Source organism: Podarcis raffonei, chromosome 10 (genome assembly GCF_027172205.1).
Source record: "Podarcis raffonei isolate rPodRaf1 chromosome 10, rPodRaf1.pri, whole genome shotgun sequence".
In the NCBI taxonomy this organism is placed as follows: domain Eukaryota; kingdom Metazoa; phylum Chordata; class Lepidosauria; order Squamata; family Lacertidae; genus Podarcis; species Podarcis raffonei.
This window is the reverse complement of record NC_070611.1, coordinates 64,051,705-64,073,155: the sequence shown is the minus strand read 5'-3', so window position 1 is coordinate 64,073,155 and position 21,451 is coordinate 64,051,705. Positions and strand designations below refer to the sequence as shown.

Below are 21,451 nucleotides of genomic sequence, written 5' to 3'. Positions count from 1 at the left end.
CAGGTGCATATGGCTCAGTGCCTGTGGGTTTCTGTGGATATTGTGCTGCAGTTTCCAACTTGGGTGCTGAAGAAGTGCTATTCAGCATTTATTAATTAAATCACGGTACTTGTAAGCTGTGTTGGAGTCATCCACGATGACAGACAGTGTGAAGAACTTTACAATACAATACAAATCAATTCAAACTAAAATTACTCAGAAAACCCAACAGAACTGATTGTCACAGCCAAGAACATCAGGAGTACAATTTGGCTCAACCTTCTTAAGCTATGCAAACAGTCTATTGAAATAGAAGGGGCAAAAAATCAATAGACGTATGTCTTACAACCCAAAGTTAGTGTTATGGGGAAAGGAGAGAGATAGAACAAGGAATGCAAATACGTTTGCTTCTGTATTTGGAACACAGAAACGGTGGTCTCATTTTCACAGAACATTAAACCAGGATTGCGGCCCTCTAGTTGTTACTGCTTGCAAGAAGTGAAGCTACAGGAAAACAGGCAGAGGGACTTCTCGGTAGTCACACCTGCCCTGTGGAACACCCTCCCGCCAGATGCTGAAAAGATAAATAATTACACCACCTTCCATAGACATCTGAAGGCAGTCCTGTATTGGGATGCTTTTAATGTGTGATGTTCTGCTGTGTTGTGCTTTTGTATATTATATTGGAAGCCACCCAGAGTGGCTGGGGTAACCCAGAAGGATGGGGTACAAAAAACAAATTAGTGTTACAGTGGTACCTCAGGTTATGAACAGTCCTGCTTACGAACGCTTCGGGTTACGAACTCCAAAAACCTGGAAGTGCAGTAGGTGTCCCAGGTTGTGAACTTTGCCCCAGGATATGAACGCAATCCGCTTCCAGGGCCGCGGGAGGCCTATGTAGGGAATGCGCACCTCAGGTTAAGAACGGACTTCCGGAACAAATTAAGTTCGTAACCCGAGGTACCACTGTATTATTATTTATTACTGGACTGCATCTCACATCATTCCAGGTCACTGGCCATGCTGGCTGGGGATGGTGGGAGTGCAAGAGCATCTAGAGATCCACAGGTTCCCCAGCCCTTCACTTACACCAGAGTTTGGCAATATGAAGACCAGGGCTACTCAGGTTCCAATGCTCCTCATACCCCTCTGGCAGAGTGGCAAGAGGGATTTGGACCCTTTGTTTCCATTTCAGATCCATCTAAGCTTGTTATGATGATTTAGTGGTATTTGGAAGAACAGCCGCTTTGTGGTGGGGTGGTGGTAATGAGGAGGTGGCCTCTTCAATGTTCAGCACTGCCTTGTGTGTTTTTAACTTGGGGAGCCTCACCTGATTCGTGTGGGGTGGGGGGAAAGGGCAGAAACTTCCATGTGTTTCTAAGACCTTACCTTCTGGTTCGTTCTTGATGAGCTCCTCCATTTTCCTCTGTTTTAGAGTGTCCACAACGTCTGCTAGGCTGCCTTTGCGCCTTTCTGGAGTTCCCAGAGCTGTGCTGGAGAAGGACTCTCCGCTCTGACGCCCACCTTCTTCTGCCTTCAAGGGTGAGGTAGATGAGTTGTGCGGGGCAAATGAAGACATCACTTTATTGCCATCAACTTCCTGAAAGAGAAACGAGACCAGATGAAACACCTCTTTTAAAAAGGAAAAAGAAAAAGAGAGAAAATCACCACAAGCATGTGAAAACATGAAGGAAAGAAGGGGGGAAAATGACAACAACAACCCTTTGTTCTTCCGAGTTCATTGCTGTTTGTTCCTCTGTCAAAACCTTTATTTAAATTGGGGAGAGAAGAAGGGGAAATATAGGTTCAAAAGTACGGAGAACAAAGACTTTCCATCAAGGATAAACTAAGATTACAGGATGGAGTGAAAAAAGATTAGCGTTCAGGAGAGAAACATCACACACACACACACACACACACACTCATACACAAACAGATATCCTCCAAATGAGAACAGTTAACATTCACAGGTTTTCCAATAACAACAGTATGGATTACCTTTAATTGTTTGCTCCTTTACAGCTTTTTATGCTCAACCTGTCGGGTCTTTTTATTTCCCCCCTAAGAACCATTAATTTCCTGTTATTCCACCCACCCACCCCAAGTTCTTAATATCAGGATGGTTAGATGTTCTGACGAATGAAAGAAATAGTCAGTGGCCCATACCACAATTGGGCCTTCCTTCCCCCACCCCCCACTCGCACACTCCAAAACCACATTTCAAGCAACTATCTTTTATTCATGGATCAGATCATTTAGATCTTTCTAAATTATTCTTTCCCCACACACTTCAATCTTTCTTTTTAAAAACACACACACACACACACAACTCTTTTAAAGACACAAAGGTGGCCCTAATGATGCTTGCAAATATAAAGTCCAATGACATACGCACACACTTTCCGCCAGGAAAGGTGAGATCTGGCTCTCATTAAAGTTGCCAAGAATATTCTCACCTATTTTAATGGATTTGACTTTTAATAGCCACATTCTGCTCTGTCCTGATGAGAGCAGCCTTCTTCACACCTTCTGATACTTCAAACAGTTTCCTCTTCCCTCCTTTACCTTTTGGCTCTGATTTGCTTTTTGTTCTCCCCTCCTTTGGAAATTCTCTTTCAGTTTCTTGATGTTTGTGTACCTTAAACTGCCTCTTCTTCAACTGGTCTGTAATTGTGTTGACAGTCCTAACATGGATCTGAGAAGCTAAGCAGTAGCCTACAAAACCTATGCCACAATGTATTTTTAAAAGGGTTGAAGCCAATACTGTGCATGAGTGGAACGGACACCACCACCCATCCTCCCCTCCAGATATGCTCCAAAGGGTTAGGCGACATGCACCCGAACAAATTTTAGAGGTGCACTGGAAGACAGCAAAGTCCTGTTGAAGTGGAACTCCACTTGCACGCTGTTGGGTTCCTCCTTAAGGGCTCTTATTCAACACTAGTTCAACTCAGTTAAGACCCATTAAAATTAATGGGCCTGCCCATTAATTTCAATGGGTCTACTCTAATTTAGGATGATCGCCGAAGAATGGATGCTTTTGAATTATGGTGCTGGAGGAGACTCTTGAGAGTCCCATGGACTGCAAAAAGATGAAACCTATCCATTCATAAGGAAATCAGCCCTGAGCGCTCACTGGAAGGACAGATCCTGAAGCTGAGGCTCCAATAATTTGGTCACCTCATGAGAAGAGAAGACTCCCTGGGAAAGACCCTGATGTTGGGAAAGACGGAGGACACAAGGAGAAGGAGTTTGACCAAACTGCAGGAGGCAGTGCAAGACAGGAGTGCCTGGCGTGCTCTGGTCCATGGGGTCACGAAGTGTTGGACACAACTAAACAACAACAACAACTCTAATTTAAATGGAAGAACAGTGGTTTCATGGCAGAGCATCCGCTTGCATGCGGGAAGTCCCAGATCCAATCCCTAGCATCTCAAAGACAGGCCTGTCAGAATCTCGGAGAGCCAGTCCATTGTAGGAAGTGCTGTGCAGTGGTCTAAGTCAGCATAAAGCGGCTTCCATTAGAAACAGCCCAATGTCTTTTTAGCTGCGGCAGGAATAATTTATACATGTGTATAAATTCGCAATAGGTTCAACTGCCTATGAGCACCCACTTGCCAATCTGAACATGGTTTGTAGCGATGAAGGCATGTTGTTTCAGATATTTGAAGCACATGTTTTGGTGCTGAGTTGTTCGAAGTCAATAACTTAAGAAGCGGTTGCTCCTTTGGTCCCCAGAGGACAGGTAGTCTGCTTATTTCATCGGTTTCATGGTATGGAAGCTTCCAAGCTGCACAGTATCTTAAGGTGAGCAGAAAACTGGTCAACACTTATGGTGGCAGAGAGCATATGTCACAGCCCTTATGGGACCAGAGGTTTTCAGAATGCATGTGTGGGTTCATGTGTTTGAATGCCCCTGCAATGTAAACAAACAAACAAAAACCTGCAGCTTGCAGGTCAGGTATGCTAGCATTCTAAAGGCAAGGAGGGCTTTTTTACATAAGGAAGAATTCAGATATGAAATCTTCCACATGTAGCCTGAAGCTCAGGAAAAGCTGTACCACATATTTCATAGAATCATGAAACTAGAGAGGGTCTTCTTGCAAGCCCCTGCCCAATGCAGGAGTTTAAAAACAAACCAACAAAATTCTTTAATGTATGGCAACCTTCTCTTTCTGCCTCATGATTTTATGTAAACTGAAAAATAAATCCATGTTCTCCAATCAACCTCCCCTAGATGTTTGCATTTCTTAAACAAGTGATGGGAATGCTCAAAAAGATGTTTACAGGAGAATGTCTGAAGCAGTGGGAAGAGCATAGGGGTGCATCCACTGCTAATACTACTCAGAAATTAATAGCAATGGCTAACTTTGGTTCTTTCATAAAATCATAGAATTGTAGAGTTGGAACGGACCCAAAAGGCCATCTAATCCAATCCCCTGAAATGCAAGAATCTCAGCTGAAGCATCCAATCCACTAATTTCAATGTGTTCATTAATTTCAGTGGGCCTACTCTGAGTAAAACCTAGACGAATACAACCCAGTGACTTTTGTATTCCTGTCTTTGAACATGTATTGGGATTATTTAGCAGATTAATCTCCCCTTGACTTTCAACATTTCGCCAATCTTGGACTTGCATTCAGGGTACAGAAATCACACGAAAAAACTTTCCTTAACTCTCTCCCTGTCTGCTTATCAGTCTGGTAGAGGTCCTAAATCTGGTCTGCGGCTGCTGCTTGAGGTAACTTTGGTGGATTTGTTAGAGCAACAATCACACCAAAACATTATCCCAAAGCTTTCTGACATTTATTGAGTGAAAGATACATCTCAATCTAAGCAAGTGTTTCATGTAAGCATTTAGGAAAGTCACAAAGGCACCATGAACTGGCTTACGTTTATTAAAAGGAAAAAGCACACCAGGCTTTGGTGAAGCGTCCCCAAATTGCAAATAGGGATGGGTCAATCTCTCCATTTCAGTTTTTTTGTTACTCATTCTCAATATCAATTTCAATTCTCCACATTTCACATCAGTCTGCATTTTTTTAAAAAAAAGTCCTTATGAAAATTCATCAGCATTCTGATGCAAATTCCTCCTAATACGCACGGCTTATACATAATTCACTTCAATATAAAAAGTTTCGCAAATCCATTTCCCACAACATAATGCAAGTTTGCATGTTAATTTCAGTAAAAATATGCATTACATGCACACTGTACGCCACAGTATATGCATTTTTGTATGCATTACTTGGCTGGAGAACTGCCCTGCAAAATTCAGAGAAGTGTGAATTTTGAAGGGCAGCTGTGCTTCGGTTCCCGTATTGTTTTGAAAACTGCAAATTAGATAAATGCATCTTAAAACACATATGGAATAGTATTCCTTCCCCATCCCTAGCTTGCAAGTAACTTGCATAGAAACATCAACGAAAAACTGGCATGAATGAGAACGGGGGAGGGGGAGGAGTTCCTCTCCGACTTTCAATAGACTGGTGAAATCTGGGGAATACTGGTCATCAGCCCCAATGGCAAATGATTGCAAAAATTGTTGTCTCCCTGCCCACTCTCCATTTTCAGGAATATTTTCTCTACTAGGGATCCATTCACCTGCTTAAGTTTGATTACATTTCAGCCCCTGGCTGTGTTAATCCTTCTAACAGTTTTATGAGGTTAGCAGCTGTCTCCACACAGGGAGACTCAGGGTTCCTACTTGGCATCATGAATCTCATGCTAATGGGCGATACAACAACGTGCAGCTCAAACAACAAAATGATTTTTTAAGGGTGTGTGTGTGTGTGTGTGTGTGAAACAGCGCCAGAAAAACAACAACAACAACCCAGCAGCCTCCTCCTCTCTTGCAAATTACTTACCACAATACCCGATCCAGTTTTTTTTCTTTCCTCACTTCTAAGTGCAGCAGAGAAATTCAATTAGATCCTGTAGCGGAATAACAATACTTCCCCCTTTCTTTGCCTTCTAACACCCCTCCCCACGAGATTAGGAATACAAGAGATTGACCCAAGAATTGTGTGTTCTCAGTCCATCCGGAGCTATTCACGGCGGACGTTGCTATTCTAATTGCCAAAGAGGTTTCCCCACCAGTGACGGAACATCCCTCTTCCAAGGTTTAATGATAAAACAGGCTTCTGCCCTTTCGCGATGAGGTCAATAATCTTCCTTTGTTAATCTTGATGAAGCTTTGCTTAATCTAGCCCCCTTGTCACCTTTGTGACTGACAAGTAAAGTCATGTCTTTGGACAATGGACTTTATCCTCGCACTGGATATTCTCTCTCTCTCACAATATTAAGTAGCCTTCCCATTCCCTTCCTAAAAGAGGAATAATTTTGTGAGACTTCCAGAACACATATTTCAACTATATGCGTATGCATGTGTTTAAAAAGGTCTATCATATTTGGAATTTATTGGAAGCAATTCTGAAACATCAGCTCTCAGATTCATGTTGGATATGACTCAGAAAGATTCTATAGTATTTTTTTTTAATCTGTCACTGTTTCAGCTAGAACTTCATATTGTGCTTTGACTCATACTGACAGTCATCCCTCAGCCACCTTCTATAAGCCCAGTAGTAAATCCAGCCAGTTAGAAATAATGTGCAAAAATTAAACCTTTTAAAATAAAATGGCTTCCCCCCTAATGTATTTATTGGAGGCAAATATGTACCCCATTTCTGCTTGAGAAGACAAGCATGAACAGCCAATCATGATGTTCCACAGGCGCCACTCAGTTCATTCCAGAACTATATGTGATGAATTGTATCCTACAGCAACTTATGGTGTGGATTTCCCATAGGAACTGCCTGTGTCAATGTGACAATTTAAGAACGTAAGGATCAGACCAAAGGTCCACCAACTCCAGCACCTTGTTCTCCAAGTGGCCAACCAGCTACCCCACCTGAGATTCCCAGCAGTTGGTTTTTTGAGCCATATAGCCTCCACTTCAAATGACCCCACAGGTCCTTCCCCCAAACTGGTGATGAAAGAGCAACTGGGTCAATTAGCAACAGCTAAACCGAAAGGCCAATACACACAAGTAAGTCCTTCTCAAGGGAAGCAGCACCCCAGAGAAGGCAAACACATACAACCCAACAGCCAATCAGGAACAGCCTAAAAATGCCTTCCAGAGCCCCATAAAGAACAATCAACACAAGCCCATTGTGGTCCTTTGCCCATTTGGTTGGGTTGTGTCTGCTTGTTGCCCTGACAGACATTTCCAGCTCTTGTTCCAAGCTACACAAGAGCTGGGTCTCACAAGGCATTAAGTGACTCGCTTAAGTGAAGCCTTACTTGTAGCAAGGCAAACTTGTGCCTCTGCTCCACTCCAGAAATATCCACACTCCATTCATTTTTTTCTTCAGGTGGTGGCTTTTCTCAGTGTTCATTCATATTTGTTTCCTTACATTTATACCTTGCCATTCATCCATCATGGAACCCAATGTGATTTATACATGGTTCCAAGCCACCTATGCAGGCATTGACCAGACCTGCTTAGCTTCAGCAAGATGGTGGCTTCGTGTGCCTTCAGACCATGTCGGGGGTCTATGTTTGGAATAAGAGGGGATAAAGGAAGAGCAGCAGGACTGAATTTAACAGGAATCAAGAAAGGGGAAGGTTTCATTGATACTGTAGCTGCAGTAGGTAAGCAGCGTAGCAGGCTGATAAGAGATGTGGATAATGGGCCTTTCCATGGAAACATCTGCCCATCTATCACAGTTGTGTGTATACATGCAACCCCCATGAACAGGTTGGGGTAGAATCACTCAGTGAAGGAGGAAGAAGCCTGTTCTGCTGGAGAAACGAAAAACATTTATGGGCTCCTATCCTCTTCAATTTGAAGGTGTTTACAATTAGCAAGGGACGCGGGTGGTGCTGTGGGTATAACCACAGAGCCTAGGACTTGCCAATCAGAAGGTCGGCGGTTCAAATCCCTGCGATGGGGTGAACTCCCATTGCTCAGTCCCTGCTCCTGCCAAACTAGCAGTTCGAAAACACATCAAAGTGCAAGTAGATAAATAGGTACTGCTCCGGCGGGAAGGTAAACGGCATTTCTGTGTGCTGCTCTGGTTCACCAGAAGCAGCTTAGTCATGCTGGCCACATGACCTGGAAGCTGTACGCCAGCTCCCTTGGCCAATAAAGCGAGATGAGCGCCACAACCCCAGAGTTGGCCATGACTGGACCTAATGGTCAGGGGTCCCTTTACCTTTACAATTAGCAAATGGAGAATGGGGGGGGACCCAAAATCCAAGGCCAAACCCAATTAGGCCTTGCAGGGGCTCCACTTGCCCCACACCTAACATCATATGTGACTTAGCCCTGGGGCAGGTAAAAAAAGTGGCTGTAAAGGAACAATGGTGAGCTTAAGGAGCACTCCCAATTGTTCGTTGACATCCAAAGCTTGCTGTCAGTGACATTCAGCTGAACAACACTGACAATAAGTCCCTTTTACGTTGTCACGTGACATTACAGTGATGCTCCTCATCACTTACTGAATTTTACTGGCCCAGAAGTGGAAACAGGAAGAAATGCCTATGAGAGAAGAATGGAGAATAAAAGTGATGGAATATGCAGAAATGGATAGACTAACAGGGAGAATTAGGAACCAACGAGACCAGAGATTCACTGAGGACTGAAATAAATTTACAGAGTATATAAAAAATGTATGTGATGAACAACTAACGCTTGTGGATTTTCAAGAAGCTCTGTGAAAAATAATGATAGAAATATTGTTAAAAAAATATGATAAGACTAAGAATGTTATAGTGCAATATAAAATTGAGAAATGTGAGTAAAAGTGATAATATGGAGAATTGTCAGACATGCTGATGGAAGGTCCAAAAAGAAGGTGTGGGTGAGAACTAGATGTTTAATTTTGTACAAATTTATGTTTGGAAAATTTAATAAAAATTATATATATATATAAATACAGTGATGCTCCTCCCATCTGTTAAAGAGGTCCTTGAGAGATGGGGAAGGTCAGGATCCATCCTGCTGGCTGGATCCCAGTATTTAGCCTTGGGATAGGGAATCATTCTTTTCTATTACTGGTATTTTGTTGTATAATTGTCCTTCAAGATGCAGTTTGTAAGCTTTCCATCTGCTGTCTCTTTGGGACCAAACCTGTTTGCAAGGAAGAAACTTTGAAGTGTCTGGTACCTTGGTGGATTAGAAGAACACTGGCTGACAACCAAGTTTGCAAGAAAGAATGTTCTAATTTTCTCTTCTGGACTCAGAGGGGCTATTGGTTTTATTCTTCATGTTTCACAAATGTCTTATGCATTTCGCTCTATTCAGTGATATTCAACTCAGAGCAAATCCGCTGAAATTAATGGACCTAATTTAGTCACGCTGGTCGATTTGAATAGGCCTACTCTGAGTAAAGTCTAGTTGACTACTACCCATTGTGAGCAATTGCTGCCTGCTACTGTACAATTACATTTCCAGCTAAAGAAATTGGTTCACCTTAAGTATTTGCAAGTTTTATTCTAGCTATGACCTGTAGGACACGTGGGCAGAGGGTAACATACACTCATTACCCCACTCCCTGCCTTTGTCACCAGTGTCTTCACTGATCAAACAAGTTTTGCAGGTTTTGAGGCATTTCAAAAACCTACAAACCTGATTGATCAGAGAAAGCAACAGGAAGAAGTAAGGATAATGTAGATCTTGGTTAGCAGTGATTGTGATACCACCTTCAATTCTCTAAATTGCCCAGCAGAAGCTTTACTAAATTTCTCAGTCTGCATAGTTGCATGCCATGCTGTACAATACACTTTTTAAAAAACCAAAAAAATGGAAGAAACTCAAACCTGACATCACCCCACACCATCAAACATTGTGTCTTTTGATGCAAGCTGGAAGCAACATGTAAATTCTTAACTTCTTCTTGCAAGACCACCAGCAAACACTTTACAGACCACAAATGATAGGTAGAGAACCACCACAAACTTTAATATAAGCTTTCTCCTCCCTTTGCTGTCCCCCCATCACCCTCCCACAAACAGACTGAGCACTGAATTGTTCATTGACCTGAGCTAATCCAGCCGCCTGTATTTGGGTAATTACAAGCCAGAAAGCTATGAACATAACTGCCCATCTGAGGACAGTAATGAATGGATAAGCAGTTTTTGCGGATGCAATCTAGGAGGTCTTCCCTGGAAAATATATATATCTTAGAACGGGTTTTCTAGTTATGATGACCAGTGGAGTTGAGTTTAATGATCTGTTTTGTTTTTCAAACCTGAATTATTTCATTCATTGTTTAGTTAGCTTTCATTGGGCCAGTTCATACAACCCAGAAGCGGTGGGGTGGGCACTCCAAATTCCAGTGTGGATGCACAGAGATGGATGAACCCAGCAGGGCATCCCCTGTGAGCCTCCACCACAATGTTCACCATATTAAAACATAGCGGAAAAGGAGTGTAGGAACCACATGGAGAAACAGAAGGAATGGAAAGCTGAAGCAAACTGCCCATTTGTCCATTGTAAAATGAATCATACAAATTCTCCATAAAAAACCCTATTGCTATGCCAAAATTGCATCACACTTTCTGCTAACCATACTCCATCAATTAATCAGGGGGTAATGCTGCACAAAATTATTGAAAAGGTGGGGATTTGGTTGGTGGGATTATCATGGATGAGATGGGGTATTCTGGTTGTTGTCATTTAAAACAACAACCCTTACCTTGGAGATATCTGAATTTTTTCCACCTTTCTACAAATAATCTCTCTGCTGCTACTCTGCAGCAAACCCAGGTGACTACATGAAAGCCCAGTCAAGGATGCCATGGGGTTTTGATGAACCATGAAAGATGCAGAGACCACCAAGAAATGATTCTGCACTTACTCTCTCACAGACGTCTCAGCCACCTCATAAGAAAGGTAAGTACAAACCCTGCTTAAAATGAAAATCTAAAGGAATTTCTCAAGCGTCATAAAGAAGACTCCTCCCTTCCAAGAACCTAAGGAGCCCAAAAGCTCCATCTAGAACATCATCAGGCTCTCACAGTGGTCAACTTGATGCCCACAGGAACTCTGAGTGCGGTAGCACTCTCCCATCTTGTGATATCCAGCAACTGATATTTACCCCCCCCCCCAAAAAAAAAATGTGCCATGGGAAAAGAAAACAGCCTCTTTCTCATGTGGAGAAGGTTATCTGGAAATCCGAGGGCAGGATCTGGCACAACACTCATAAATACTCAGAAGACAGGTGGAGTAGAATACCAGGCACAGTCAACTCACAAAAGATTTATGGAACAGAATGGGAGACATCTGCAACATTTAATTCATTAATTACTAGATCAATGAAGTGAAACTAAAAATAAGCAGGTAGCAGATTTTTTAAAAAAGTATTATAACAAGAGCTTATTAAACAACACAGATAGAAAGCACCCATCATTAAAGAGGTACTCTCTCTCAAACACACGGGGAAAGCCTCTTCTAAGATGATGTCTGTTGTGATACCAGAGCACACCAGCTAAAAAACAAGGAAATAATTATTCTTCCTTGCTCTAGAAACTATATGAACAAAAATTTAAATAAACAGCACAATCCTTAGCATGTTCTACATGAAACTGCTAAATGGGATTATCTGGAGTTTTGGAGTTTGTTGTCAGTAATATGCTGGTGATACACAGCTCTACTTCTCCTTTACATCTGCAAGCATGGCTCAGGATCACAAATACTTCAAGGACTGCCTTTCCCCACATGGACTGACCTGGGTCCTGTGATCATCACCTGAGGCCCTTTATCAGGTACCTCCCTCAAGAGAGGTCTGGAGGATGGCAAGAGCCTTTTTTGTGGTGGCTCCCCATTTGTGGAATGCTCTCCCCAGGGAGGCTTGCCTGGCACCTTCATTACATATCTTTAGATATTTCTCTTCAATCAGGCCTTTGGCTGATTAAACATTAAAATAGCCTTTCAAATGTTTTTGTGGGAGGAGTGATATTGGTTTGTTTTTGTTTTATTACGTATTTAGTGCATTCGTTTTGTAATTTTATGTTGTGAACTGCCCTGTGATCTTCTGATGAACGGCGATATACAAATTTAAGGAATAATAGTAATATTGGGTTGAATGGGACTCACTGCCTAGTAAACATGTTTACGAGTGCAGGGTCTTCTCTGTTGTGGTGCCCACCTTGTGGTATGCCCTCTCCTCTAAGATCTGCCTTGCACCAACCTTGCTTCCATTTCAGAGTTGGGTTAAAACTTGGCTCTTAACTTGAGCCTTCAGTAGATAAACTCGCTGCTTAATTCATGATGACCATTGCTTTTGTTTTAAAATCATTTATTGTTTTAATATTTATCTACTCCTGGTCTATAGCTGGGTTTGTTGCTGTAATTATTGGTGTACTCTGCCCTGAATTCCTTGGTCAGAAGACAGAAAACACATATTTATTCAAATAAATGAAGCAAATGATGAACCATTCCGCCCCTGTTTGGGTTACCACCTTGCTGAAAAAATAACTGAAATAGAGGAGGACAGGTCAAGGCTGAGGCAGATTAGGTTATCACCACTGACGTGTTTATTACAGTGTATTAAACACACACACACACACACACCAAAACTTGTGCTGGTTGATATAATATTTAAAAGGAAAAAGCACAAATTAAACTGTGAATTTCTAACGATGTTCAAAACACTTGAGGTAAAAGCCAGCAACTTCTTCAACCCAACCACTGCACAACTTGCTTCCTGCTTATCGCTATCTCCCACTTCAAACCCTCCTCCTTAACTCACAAGTACTAGTACAAGTTGTCTTTCATGAAGGGCAGCCAATATGGTGCCTTCCAGATATTGTCAGACTACAGCTCCCATTTTCCCCACCCATTTGCCATACTGGCTGGACTTGATGGCAGCTGGAATCCAACAGCATCTGGAACAGGGGTCGGGCAACTAAGGCCCGCGGGTGAGATGTGGCCCGCCGGGCTTGTTAATCTGGCCCGCGAACCTTGCAGACCCTACCACCCGCTCGGTCAGTCCCCAAGCTAAACCAGTGCGGTGCGGAGGCCTCACCATTCAGGGACTGACTGACGTGACTTGGCTTCTGATTGGCTGCAGGAAGCTCCTGCAGCCAATCAGAAGCCGCGGATGCCTCTGGGTGGACGGCGACGCTGGTGCAGCCTCCGTGTCGCCGCCACTTCCTCCCGCTCAGCCGCCTCAGCGGGAAGGAAGGGGTGGCGCCCAGAGGCGGCCGAGCGAGAGGAAGTGGCTGAGCAGGAAGAGCTGAGTGGGAGGAAGTTGTGGCAGCACGAAGGCTGCCTCCTCCGCCCAGGCCAGCGGTGTGGGCTCTGCGCCCCACTGAAAAAAACAGAGGAAGAGGACGACACTGCTGAAGACGAAGCGGCATCAGCGGCGGCGGCATGAGTGGTGGCGGCAGGGGTCCTTTCAGGAGGGGGGTGCTTTTGGGAGAGGGTGCGTCCGACCCCCCACAAGCTCTGAGGGACAGTGGACCGGCCCCCTCCTGAAAAAGTTTGCTGACCCCTGATCTGGAATGTAACACTCAAACTGCAACCTGCAGTCCTGAGCAGTCCTTCCTTCACCCCTCTAACCCTGCTGCCTGCTCAACGCCAAGACATCAGAAAGACCATTTCCTATAAGAAAAAAAGTGGGTACAAATAAATGAGGACTTCACCCAGTTCCTTAACTTTGGAAGGTGGGGCACTCGTGCCTGGGCCGAAGGAGTTAGGGAAAGGTATCACACCCAACGCTATTGGTCTAGAAAAAGAGGTTCCATTAACACCTCCCTTGGTCTCTTAGAATGGCAATGGTGCCCACCTCCACCTGAGAAGTGCCTGAACTGAGTTCTGGTGAGTTCTGGCTGGAAAAAAACCAGGCCACATCCAGTACCACCAAGGCCAGTGCAACACAGACTGGACCAAAATATGGGGAGGGGGAAGAACATTCCTCTCTTTCCTTCACGCTGATTTTTCCTTGGCTTAAATCTGATGCCGTTGCTCCTCTCAATGTTCCCTCTCAGCACCCGAAGTCACCCTCTTCCCCCCTCCTGGGTGCCTGTGCGAGTTGACATCCTTTCAGGCAGTTCTCCTGCCACATTTAGCCCTTCTGTATACATATTTAGCTCTTTCAATCTTTCTCCACAAATGAGTTCCTACAGCCCTTTCATCATTTCTCCTGCTCGCGTCTGAAATCCCTCCAATTTGTTGACATCTTTTGAGGTGCCTGGGATTGAACACAATATTTTACATGTAATCTGACCAGAAGCTATGAAGAGCAGGACAATTACCTCGTCGTTACCTCCCTTTCCCCTTTTCTGTGCCTCAGAGGAAGCTCACATCTAATTTGGTCTGTCACACCTAAATCTTTTTTTCACCATTACTTCTTTCCCAAGTACATTCCTCCCCTTGATTATCTGTGTTTTGCATTTATTTTCCTCCTATCTGCATTAAATTGTAATTTTAAAAGCACAGCCTCATTTCATAATTCCCACTGATAACATATTTTTAACCCTTCTTCCTATTATTTCTCTCTTCTGACAGGAGCGGAATTCAAAATGTAACTAATCCTCTCTTTTTCACTACTTATTTCTTTTTTAAAAAGAGAAAGAAATGAGGAAGCCAGTAGACTCCTATACAAAGGCCAGAGTATATATTCTAAACCATTTTTAAAAGCCCCACTCATTCCCTATAGAAAATTCAGCTCAGAATGCCTAGTCCAGTGTTGAAAAGGAGGTGTTCATTTTTTAAATGTGAACCAACCTCATTCACACTTCCCAAGCTAATATAGTAAGTGAAACTCAGATGTTCTTTTAAATTTGCACACCCAAAAAGTGTGTGCAAAATAAAGCATATGTTGGGGGATGGGGGAACATGCAAATATGCCCAAAGCAGTGAAAAAAATGCATTATATTTAAGGAAAATGTTTGCAAAAATGTCTACATTAGGTGACATGCACACAGAAATGTATATATTTACACACAGAGAGACACAGACATACACAGAGATAGATATAGAGATATACGAGATGTCGTGTGTATGTTGGGGTTTTTGTTTTTAAATCACAAACTGATGATTTAATGGGGAGAACTGAATGTAGGTCTTGGGGTGGGAGGGAATGAATTAAGACTGCATCCTGAATTCTGATCTACATATCAGTCTGAGAGATGCGAGTCAAGCCAGTTAACTATTTTGGGCTGTAGGTGGGAGACAAAATCATTTGAATGCTTCCCCACAAGATGTATTCCCTATGTACTTCAAACTAGCATGCAGAGAGGAAGTCTCACCTAGAGAGATCTTCATGCATGATAGTTACATAAGAATATAAGAAATGCCCTGCTGGATCAAGTCAACAGCCCACCTAGTCCAGCTCTTCTGTCACACTCTGTCATGAAACCTGCCCCTGTATCTAGGGGACTCCTTCTACTAGCAAACTGGTGAGTGCCAACAGGACTGCAGCCCAAATGGGGCTGTTGAGTAATAACAGGGAGTTTGCAGGAGCCCGCTCAGGAGAGGTGGAAATGGTGCATTATTTAAAAAGACACCAGTAGGTTGGCTGGAACGCTGAACAGGAGCACTTAGCACTGCAACATTCGGTTGCAGGTCTCAGTTATTTATGATTAGTTACACCAATGTGTTGGCATTAGCCCCGCAAAAGCCAAATCGCGAAAGGTGTGCTGAGTTTTCTCAGCTCCTGTTGCCCCCAAGAACGAAGGAAAGCACATATCTGTGACAGGGACGTATTTCCTTGACTAATAGAGCCTGGCTTTAAACAATCTGGTGTTTCTGGCCTTCAGATCTACAAAGAGCAAATCTCAGGGTATGATCCAGCCAGGTATTGCTGTGCCTAACGGCACTGAACTGATACGCATCGAGGGTTCTACAAAAACCCCTCTGAAATCCATTCATTATACTTAGCAACATCAAACAGAGAAAAATAATTAAAAGGCTCCCATTGAGCACCTAGAGACCTTGAGCACAGATAGGGGGCGAACACAAAGGCAGGGTATTTGGTTACAGGAGTCATACTTCAGCTTTTTAATTATTATTTTTTATGGCAGATTTGGTGGCCTGTCAGGGATTTACACACCTCCCATCTTTCATTTTTAATGGCTCTGCACTGAACATGCATGATCCACGCACAACATGTGAACGGTTAGTTGTAGGTGGATTTAAAGAAAAAAAACCATTTTTAAGATGTGTTGAAGCGTGGGTTTCTCATTCTTAAAATATAATTGCCTGAATAAATTAAATTATCCAGAGGAGCAGTAGAAATAAGATGCAAATGACATTATAACCAGGGTCTGCTCTTGTCCAAGTTATGCGCAGACTAACAATATTATTATCCCTTTCCAGAGGAGTCCTAATCCCTTCTCAAATCACAGCAAACCACCCAATAAAGGTGGACTCTGCAGGCATAAGGTTGTGTTCATTGGGGAGAGTGGGGGGGGACGACTTATGCATTGCACAAGCAACTTCACCTTTGTACTGGAGTAACAATGAGATTCTCTGATCTGCTTGGGATTGGCAGTTCCAACCACTGGTCTCCTGGAACATTGGTGAAAGGGGTTGGGAGGAAGTGAACCAGGAAAACAGATAGATAAGGACAAGCCAAGCATGGATTTGCATTGCAATAACCCCTTGAAATTGCATCAGGTGACTGCACCAGGGTAAACCTGCTTTGAATGGTGACTGACTCCTGCTCCCTCCATACAACCCAGGCTTGGCATGATCCTGAGTCAGCAAATACGGATGGTCGTCTGTCACGTCCTACAGAAAAGAGGTCAAATCATACTGAGCAAGTGGACAGCTTTTGGATGATGACACTGCATCACCACATGGCGTGCATGGAGGTGGGTGCCATTTTCAAGCGTCCAGTTTCTGCACACAAGTTCTGGACTCCCCAAGTCTTTGCCCGGACCATACCCAAGCTGAGTTCGCTAGGTTTTGGGCCAACCCATGAGAAGCAGAGTCCAAGACATAAGTCTTCCTGCTCGCAGTCACCTTCTGTGATTGGCTACCTCATCATCCATAAGCCTGCCAAGCAGGCCAGAGTGACAAGTCTTCTCATGCTTGCACGCAATCTACTTCCTGGAGTCTGTCTTGTTGTTGTAGCAGAATGATGATGAAACACACTCCAAGGTGAAATGATGCAAATCAAGGGAGGGGCTATGCAGATAAGAAGAGCTTAGTTCACATTAGATGCCAGAGCTCACGACACCCTTCAACCCACCTTTCAGTGTCCTGTAGATTGTGTGTCTGACCTTTGATTACTTCCTCCAACATATTTTTTTATTCCTGGCACTTAAAGTGTAGAAAGGTGGCAGGAGTGAGTGAGAGGCACAGCTTAATTTTCAGATCCTGGATTAAGTCCGCAAACGGAGGTGATTATACATGTGTTTGTGTGATCCTTCTTTGATGTGAGCATATTTCGCTCGACTCCATCCACATGACCCTATAATGGCATATTTGCCATAATTGTTCTGACAATATCCACCCGCTAAGTGTTGAGGTCAATTGGTCATGAAGAATGAGCTGCACGCTTCTGACATGAGAGTAAATAAAGAGACTGACACTCCATTAACCTTCATGACAACAGTTATTTATCAAAAAATAAAAATGGATTTCCCAAAAAGGAATGGAGGATTCTTCAATGGGGAAAGGTTAAGTGCTATAAAACAAAGTCATTCTTATTAGCAAGTGGGTGGTATCACATTAAACTTCTGAAACAATGTTCCAGGTCCATTAAATGTCCTTAAAGCCTGCCACAAACTGCCCAAGGCCCAACTTATGCAGTCTCCCTACTTTCCTGAACACTCTAACATTTCTCTGATGAAAATAGGGACATCCTATTCAACAACAACAACAACAACAACAACAACAACAACAACAATTTTATTTATACTCCACCCATCTGACTGAGTTGCCCTAGCAACTCTGGGCAGCTTCCAACATATATAAAAACATAATTAAACATTTAAAAACTTCCCTATACAGGGCTGCCTTCAGATGTCTTCTAAGGGTTCTATAGGTACTTATCTCCTTGGCTTGGTGGTCACATAACTCTATACCCTCCAACATCTTTCTGATGGAAACAGGGACATTCTAAGGAAAAGTGGGACATTCCAGAATCAAATCAGAAATCAGGATGGTGTCTGTAAATTCGGGACTGTCCCTGGAAAATAGGTACACTTGAAATAATCTCACCATAATGTAGCTCCTCAGGAAAAGTTACAACTGGGGATGTAAGATGAGTTGTACCAAAACAGAAATTGGAGTTGAAAATGCTAATGTTCACTTATGTGTCCTGTGTCTGGAATGGAACTCTATCCGGCAAATGCTACTGGCATTTGTTGCTGTTGTTGCTTTCAACCCACAAATGACACACAACTGAATGCATATTTTCCTCATCTACAGTGCAAAAATAGGGTGACCTGCTGAACTGCAAGGCTCACCAAGGCTGCAAATTCAAGCAACAGGACTACTCTCAAATTAACCTGGAAGGTATTTAATGCAGGTACACATTTTGGAATAAAGCCATCTCATCAATCAGTAATAAATATCTGCAAGTTCTAATGCAGGGTGACTAAATCTGTGTGTCCCGTCCTGGTCCCCCCCCCCCAAGATATTGTTGGGCTCCCAAGTTTGATAGCTCAGTGGGTGGAGCACAAGACTGAATCTCAAGGCTATGGGTTTGAGCCCCATGTTGGGCAAAAGATTCCTGCATTGCAGGGGGTTGGACTAGATGACCCTTCCAAATCTGCAGTTATATATCTGGACTCCCATTAGCCCTAGTCTGTATGTTTGAGGCTGATGGGACTTGGAGTCCAGCAACTCCTGGGCAGCATAGGCTGCCTACCACAGATTCTAAAGAGTCATTCTGGAAGAAGACACCTAGAAAGGCAAGCTGTTCAGTTGCTGAGAGAGAACCCCAAAACTGCCTCCATTAATCTTATTCCTGTGCATCATCCAAACTGAATTAGATGGTTTTAGCCTCCGCCTTAATTAAAAACCAAATCAGGCAATTGGAAGTCTACTAAGGTTTTGATAGGGGAAGAAATATATATCCTTTCTTTTCCATTTTTGGCGTAATGATGTTAATTTAGTCCTTTTGAAGAGGTGCTTTAGGGGACCCAGATCATACTTTGCTTAATTTCAAGCAAGATAGCTCAACACTGTAGGAGGTGGTTAAAAAAAAAAAAGAATTTCCTTTTCCTCCCTCACAGATTCCTTCTTTTTTTTTTTTTTTGTATTTTAAAAAGAAACATTCTTGTTTGCTTAAAAAAAGAAAAACCCAAACCTTCAAAACCATCTGGAAGTCCTCTGCCAAAAGTTTGGTATTTTAAATATCACCTCCCCCTCTTTTCTTAAAAAGTGTGTCTATATGTGTGTCTTTGTGTGGCGAACAATTAAAAAGCACAAAAATTGCCTGACACCCCTAGGAACAAAACGACACCATCAAGAAAGAGAATAGTTAAAATGCTAGGGCAAATCTTCCTGCAATTCTGGGCCTATGGCTCTTTTTTCTGTAACTGGCTTCTAATAATAAGATCCGTTTACTTTCAAATTTATATCCCACCCTCCAGCACAGAAACAGATCATCAAGTTAGCTTACCAAAAGAAAAATTAAAATACACACAATTTATAAAACCACCTAAACACAGATCCGCATACAGCAGTTCATTAGGAGTAATCCACAGCACCGACAAATCCAGCATCAGTCAAAGGCTGCAAAATTCTGCTCTGTAGGGTTGCCAACCCTGGAAATAAATAAATAAAAATCCTGCTAACTGCCAATGTTCCTTGGCAGGGGGCAGAGGCCAAGAGAACTCCAAGTGTGTCTGTCTGTCTGTCTGTCTGTCTGTCTGTCTGTCTGTTGTGTGTGTGTGACAGGGAGGGGAGACTGTTTCAGAAATGAGTTTCATATGCATAAAATGCAGATGTTTGTATTCATTTAAGTTTTTTAAAAACCTCATATGAATGTATTTGCAGAGAAGCGTTTGCATTAGGCAGGAGGTTTCACTCTGGCAAATGCAGCAAAAAAAGTGGGTGTTTCTGTTTCAGGTTAATTGATGGCTCATCCCAGAAACCCAAGCTGCATATCTCTCATAGCAAGAAGGTGAAACCAGTAGCAGTAACAGCTGGAAGCTCATCAGTGAAGAAGATACAAACAAGTTGCTTAGGATCTCTCTCTGGGGCAAGAGAAAGTTAACTGAACTGTTTTAAGGACCACATTGTTTGCTCTCTTGTTTAAGAGCAATATGTTACTTTGTAACTCTGTAATGTATATTTGTAACTATTTTGAGACTGATCTGCGTTGAAACTCATTGTTGTGGTGGATAGCAAATTCTTTTCTCCATGACACAGGTTGCCATCAAACTACTGAACCATTCTCTCTCTCTCTCTCTCTCTCTCTCTCTCTCTCTCTCTCTCTCTCTCATTCATACACATGCACATCACACTATAATTACACAAAGTCCGGATCAGGGATTCCACTTGCAGCAAGTGTAACAGGCACTTCCTTCTCCCACATATGAGGAATGCGGCCTCGGTTCAGTGGAAGCTGCCATTTCTTCCAAGAATGCATTAAGACACGAGTCTCATAGTGACTCACACAACCAAGGTTTCCAAACTTGACGCAGCTGCTAGTCCAACCCCCAACTTTCACATCTCTGATGCACAAGAGCAGGGTCAACATGCACAGGGCCTACACATGTTGATCTGGAACCATGGCAGGGTTCCAGATCACGCACACACTTGTATGCGCATAGGAACCATTCTTACATTCTGTTTCCTTTAGGAAAGTTGGAGCCAGTGGATAGGGATGGGGGAGGAACTCAATTCAGTTTGCAATGAAAACGTTGGCCTACCGAAACTTGACTTTCAGAAACAATTTGCAAACTATAACACAGTTTCGCAGTGCAGTTCTGCAGCCCAAAATGTGCACAGGAATACATAGACTAGGGCAAAGTGTGCATTGAAAATGCATACATTAGGGTAAGGAGCATACAAAAACACATTATATTAGGGAAAGCTGATTTGCAAAAATGAGCAATTTAGGGATAATTGCATACAAAAATGTCTAGATTAGGAGAGAGAAAATGTAAAACTAGGAGATGGTTGGGAAAGCAGGGTCAGCTAGGATAATCATTTTCCTATCCATGCATGTGTACATAATGGATTGCTCCTACAGGTAAAACTTGGAGAAGGGGCTGAACTTAATGTTCAGCCAGATTGGTATGGGGTATGTTGAATGGCCCCCAGCCATTCTTTAGAGATAAGTGCGAGCATCAATGAATTGGGCTCATAAACAATTGGGCAGCCATTATTATACAGTCATACCTCGGGTTGCGAATGTGATCCGTGCCGGAGGCGCATTCGCAACCCGCCGCGCCGTGTCTGCACAAGCGTGCGATGCGATTTGGCACTTCTGCACATGCGTGTGACATCATTATGTGTGTCTGTGCATGTGCAAGCGCCAAAACCCGGAAGTAACCTGT

General features: G+C 43.0%; 1 protein-coding gene across 9 annotated transcripts in view; it reads right to left on the bottom strand.

Moving 5' to 3' along the window:
- SOX5 (SRY-box transcription factor 5) overlaps positions 1-21,451 on the bottom strand; it is a 786,737-nt gene that overhangs the window by 296,602 nt on the left and 468,684 nt on the right. For all 9 annotated transcript variants that reach the window (XM_053407448.1, XM_053407453.1, XM_053407449.1 and 6 more), the window contains one exon: positions 1,369-1,579. In XM_053407448.1, the coding sequence (XP_053263423.1) occupies positions 1,369-1,579 (211 nt within the window). The remainder of the gene's footprint in view (positions 1-1,368; positions 1,580-21,451) is intronic.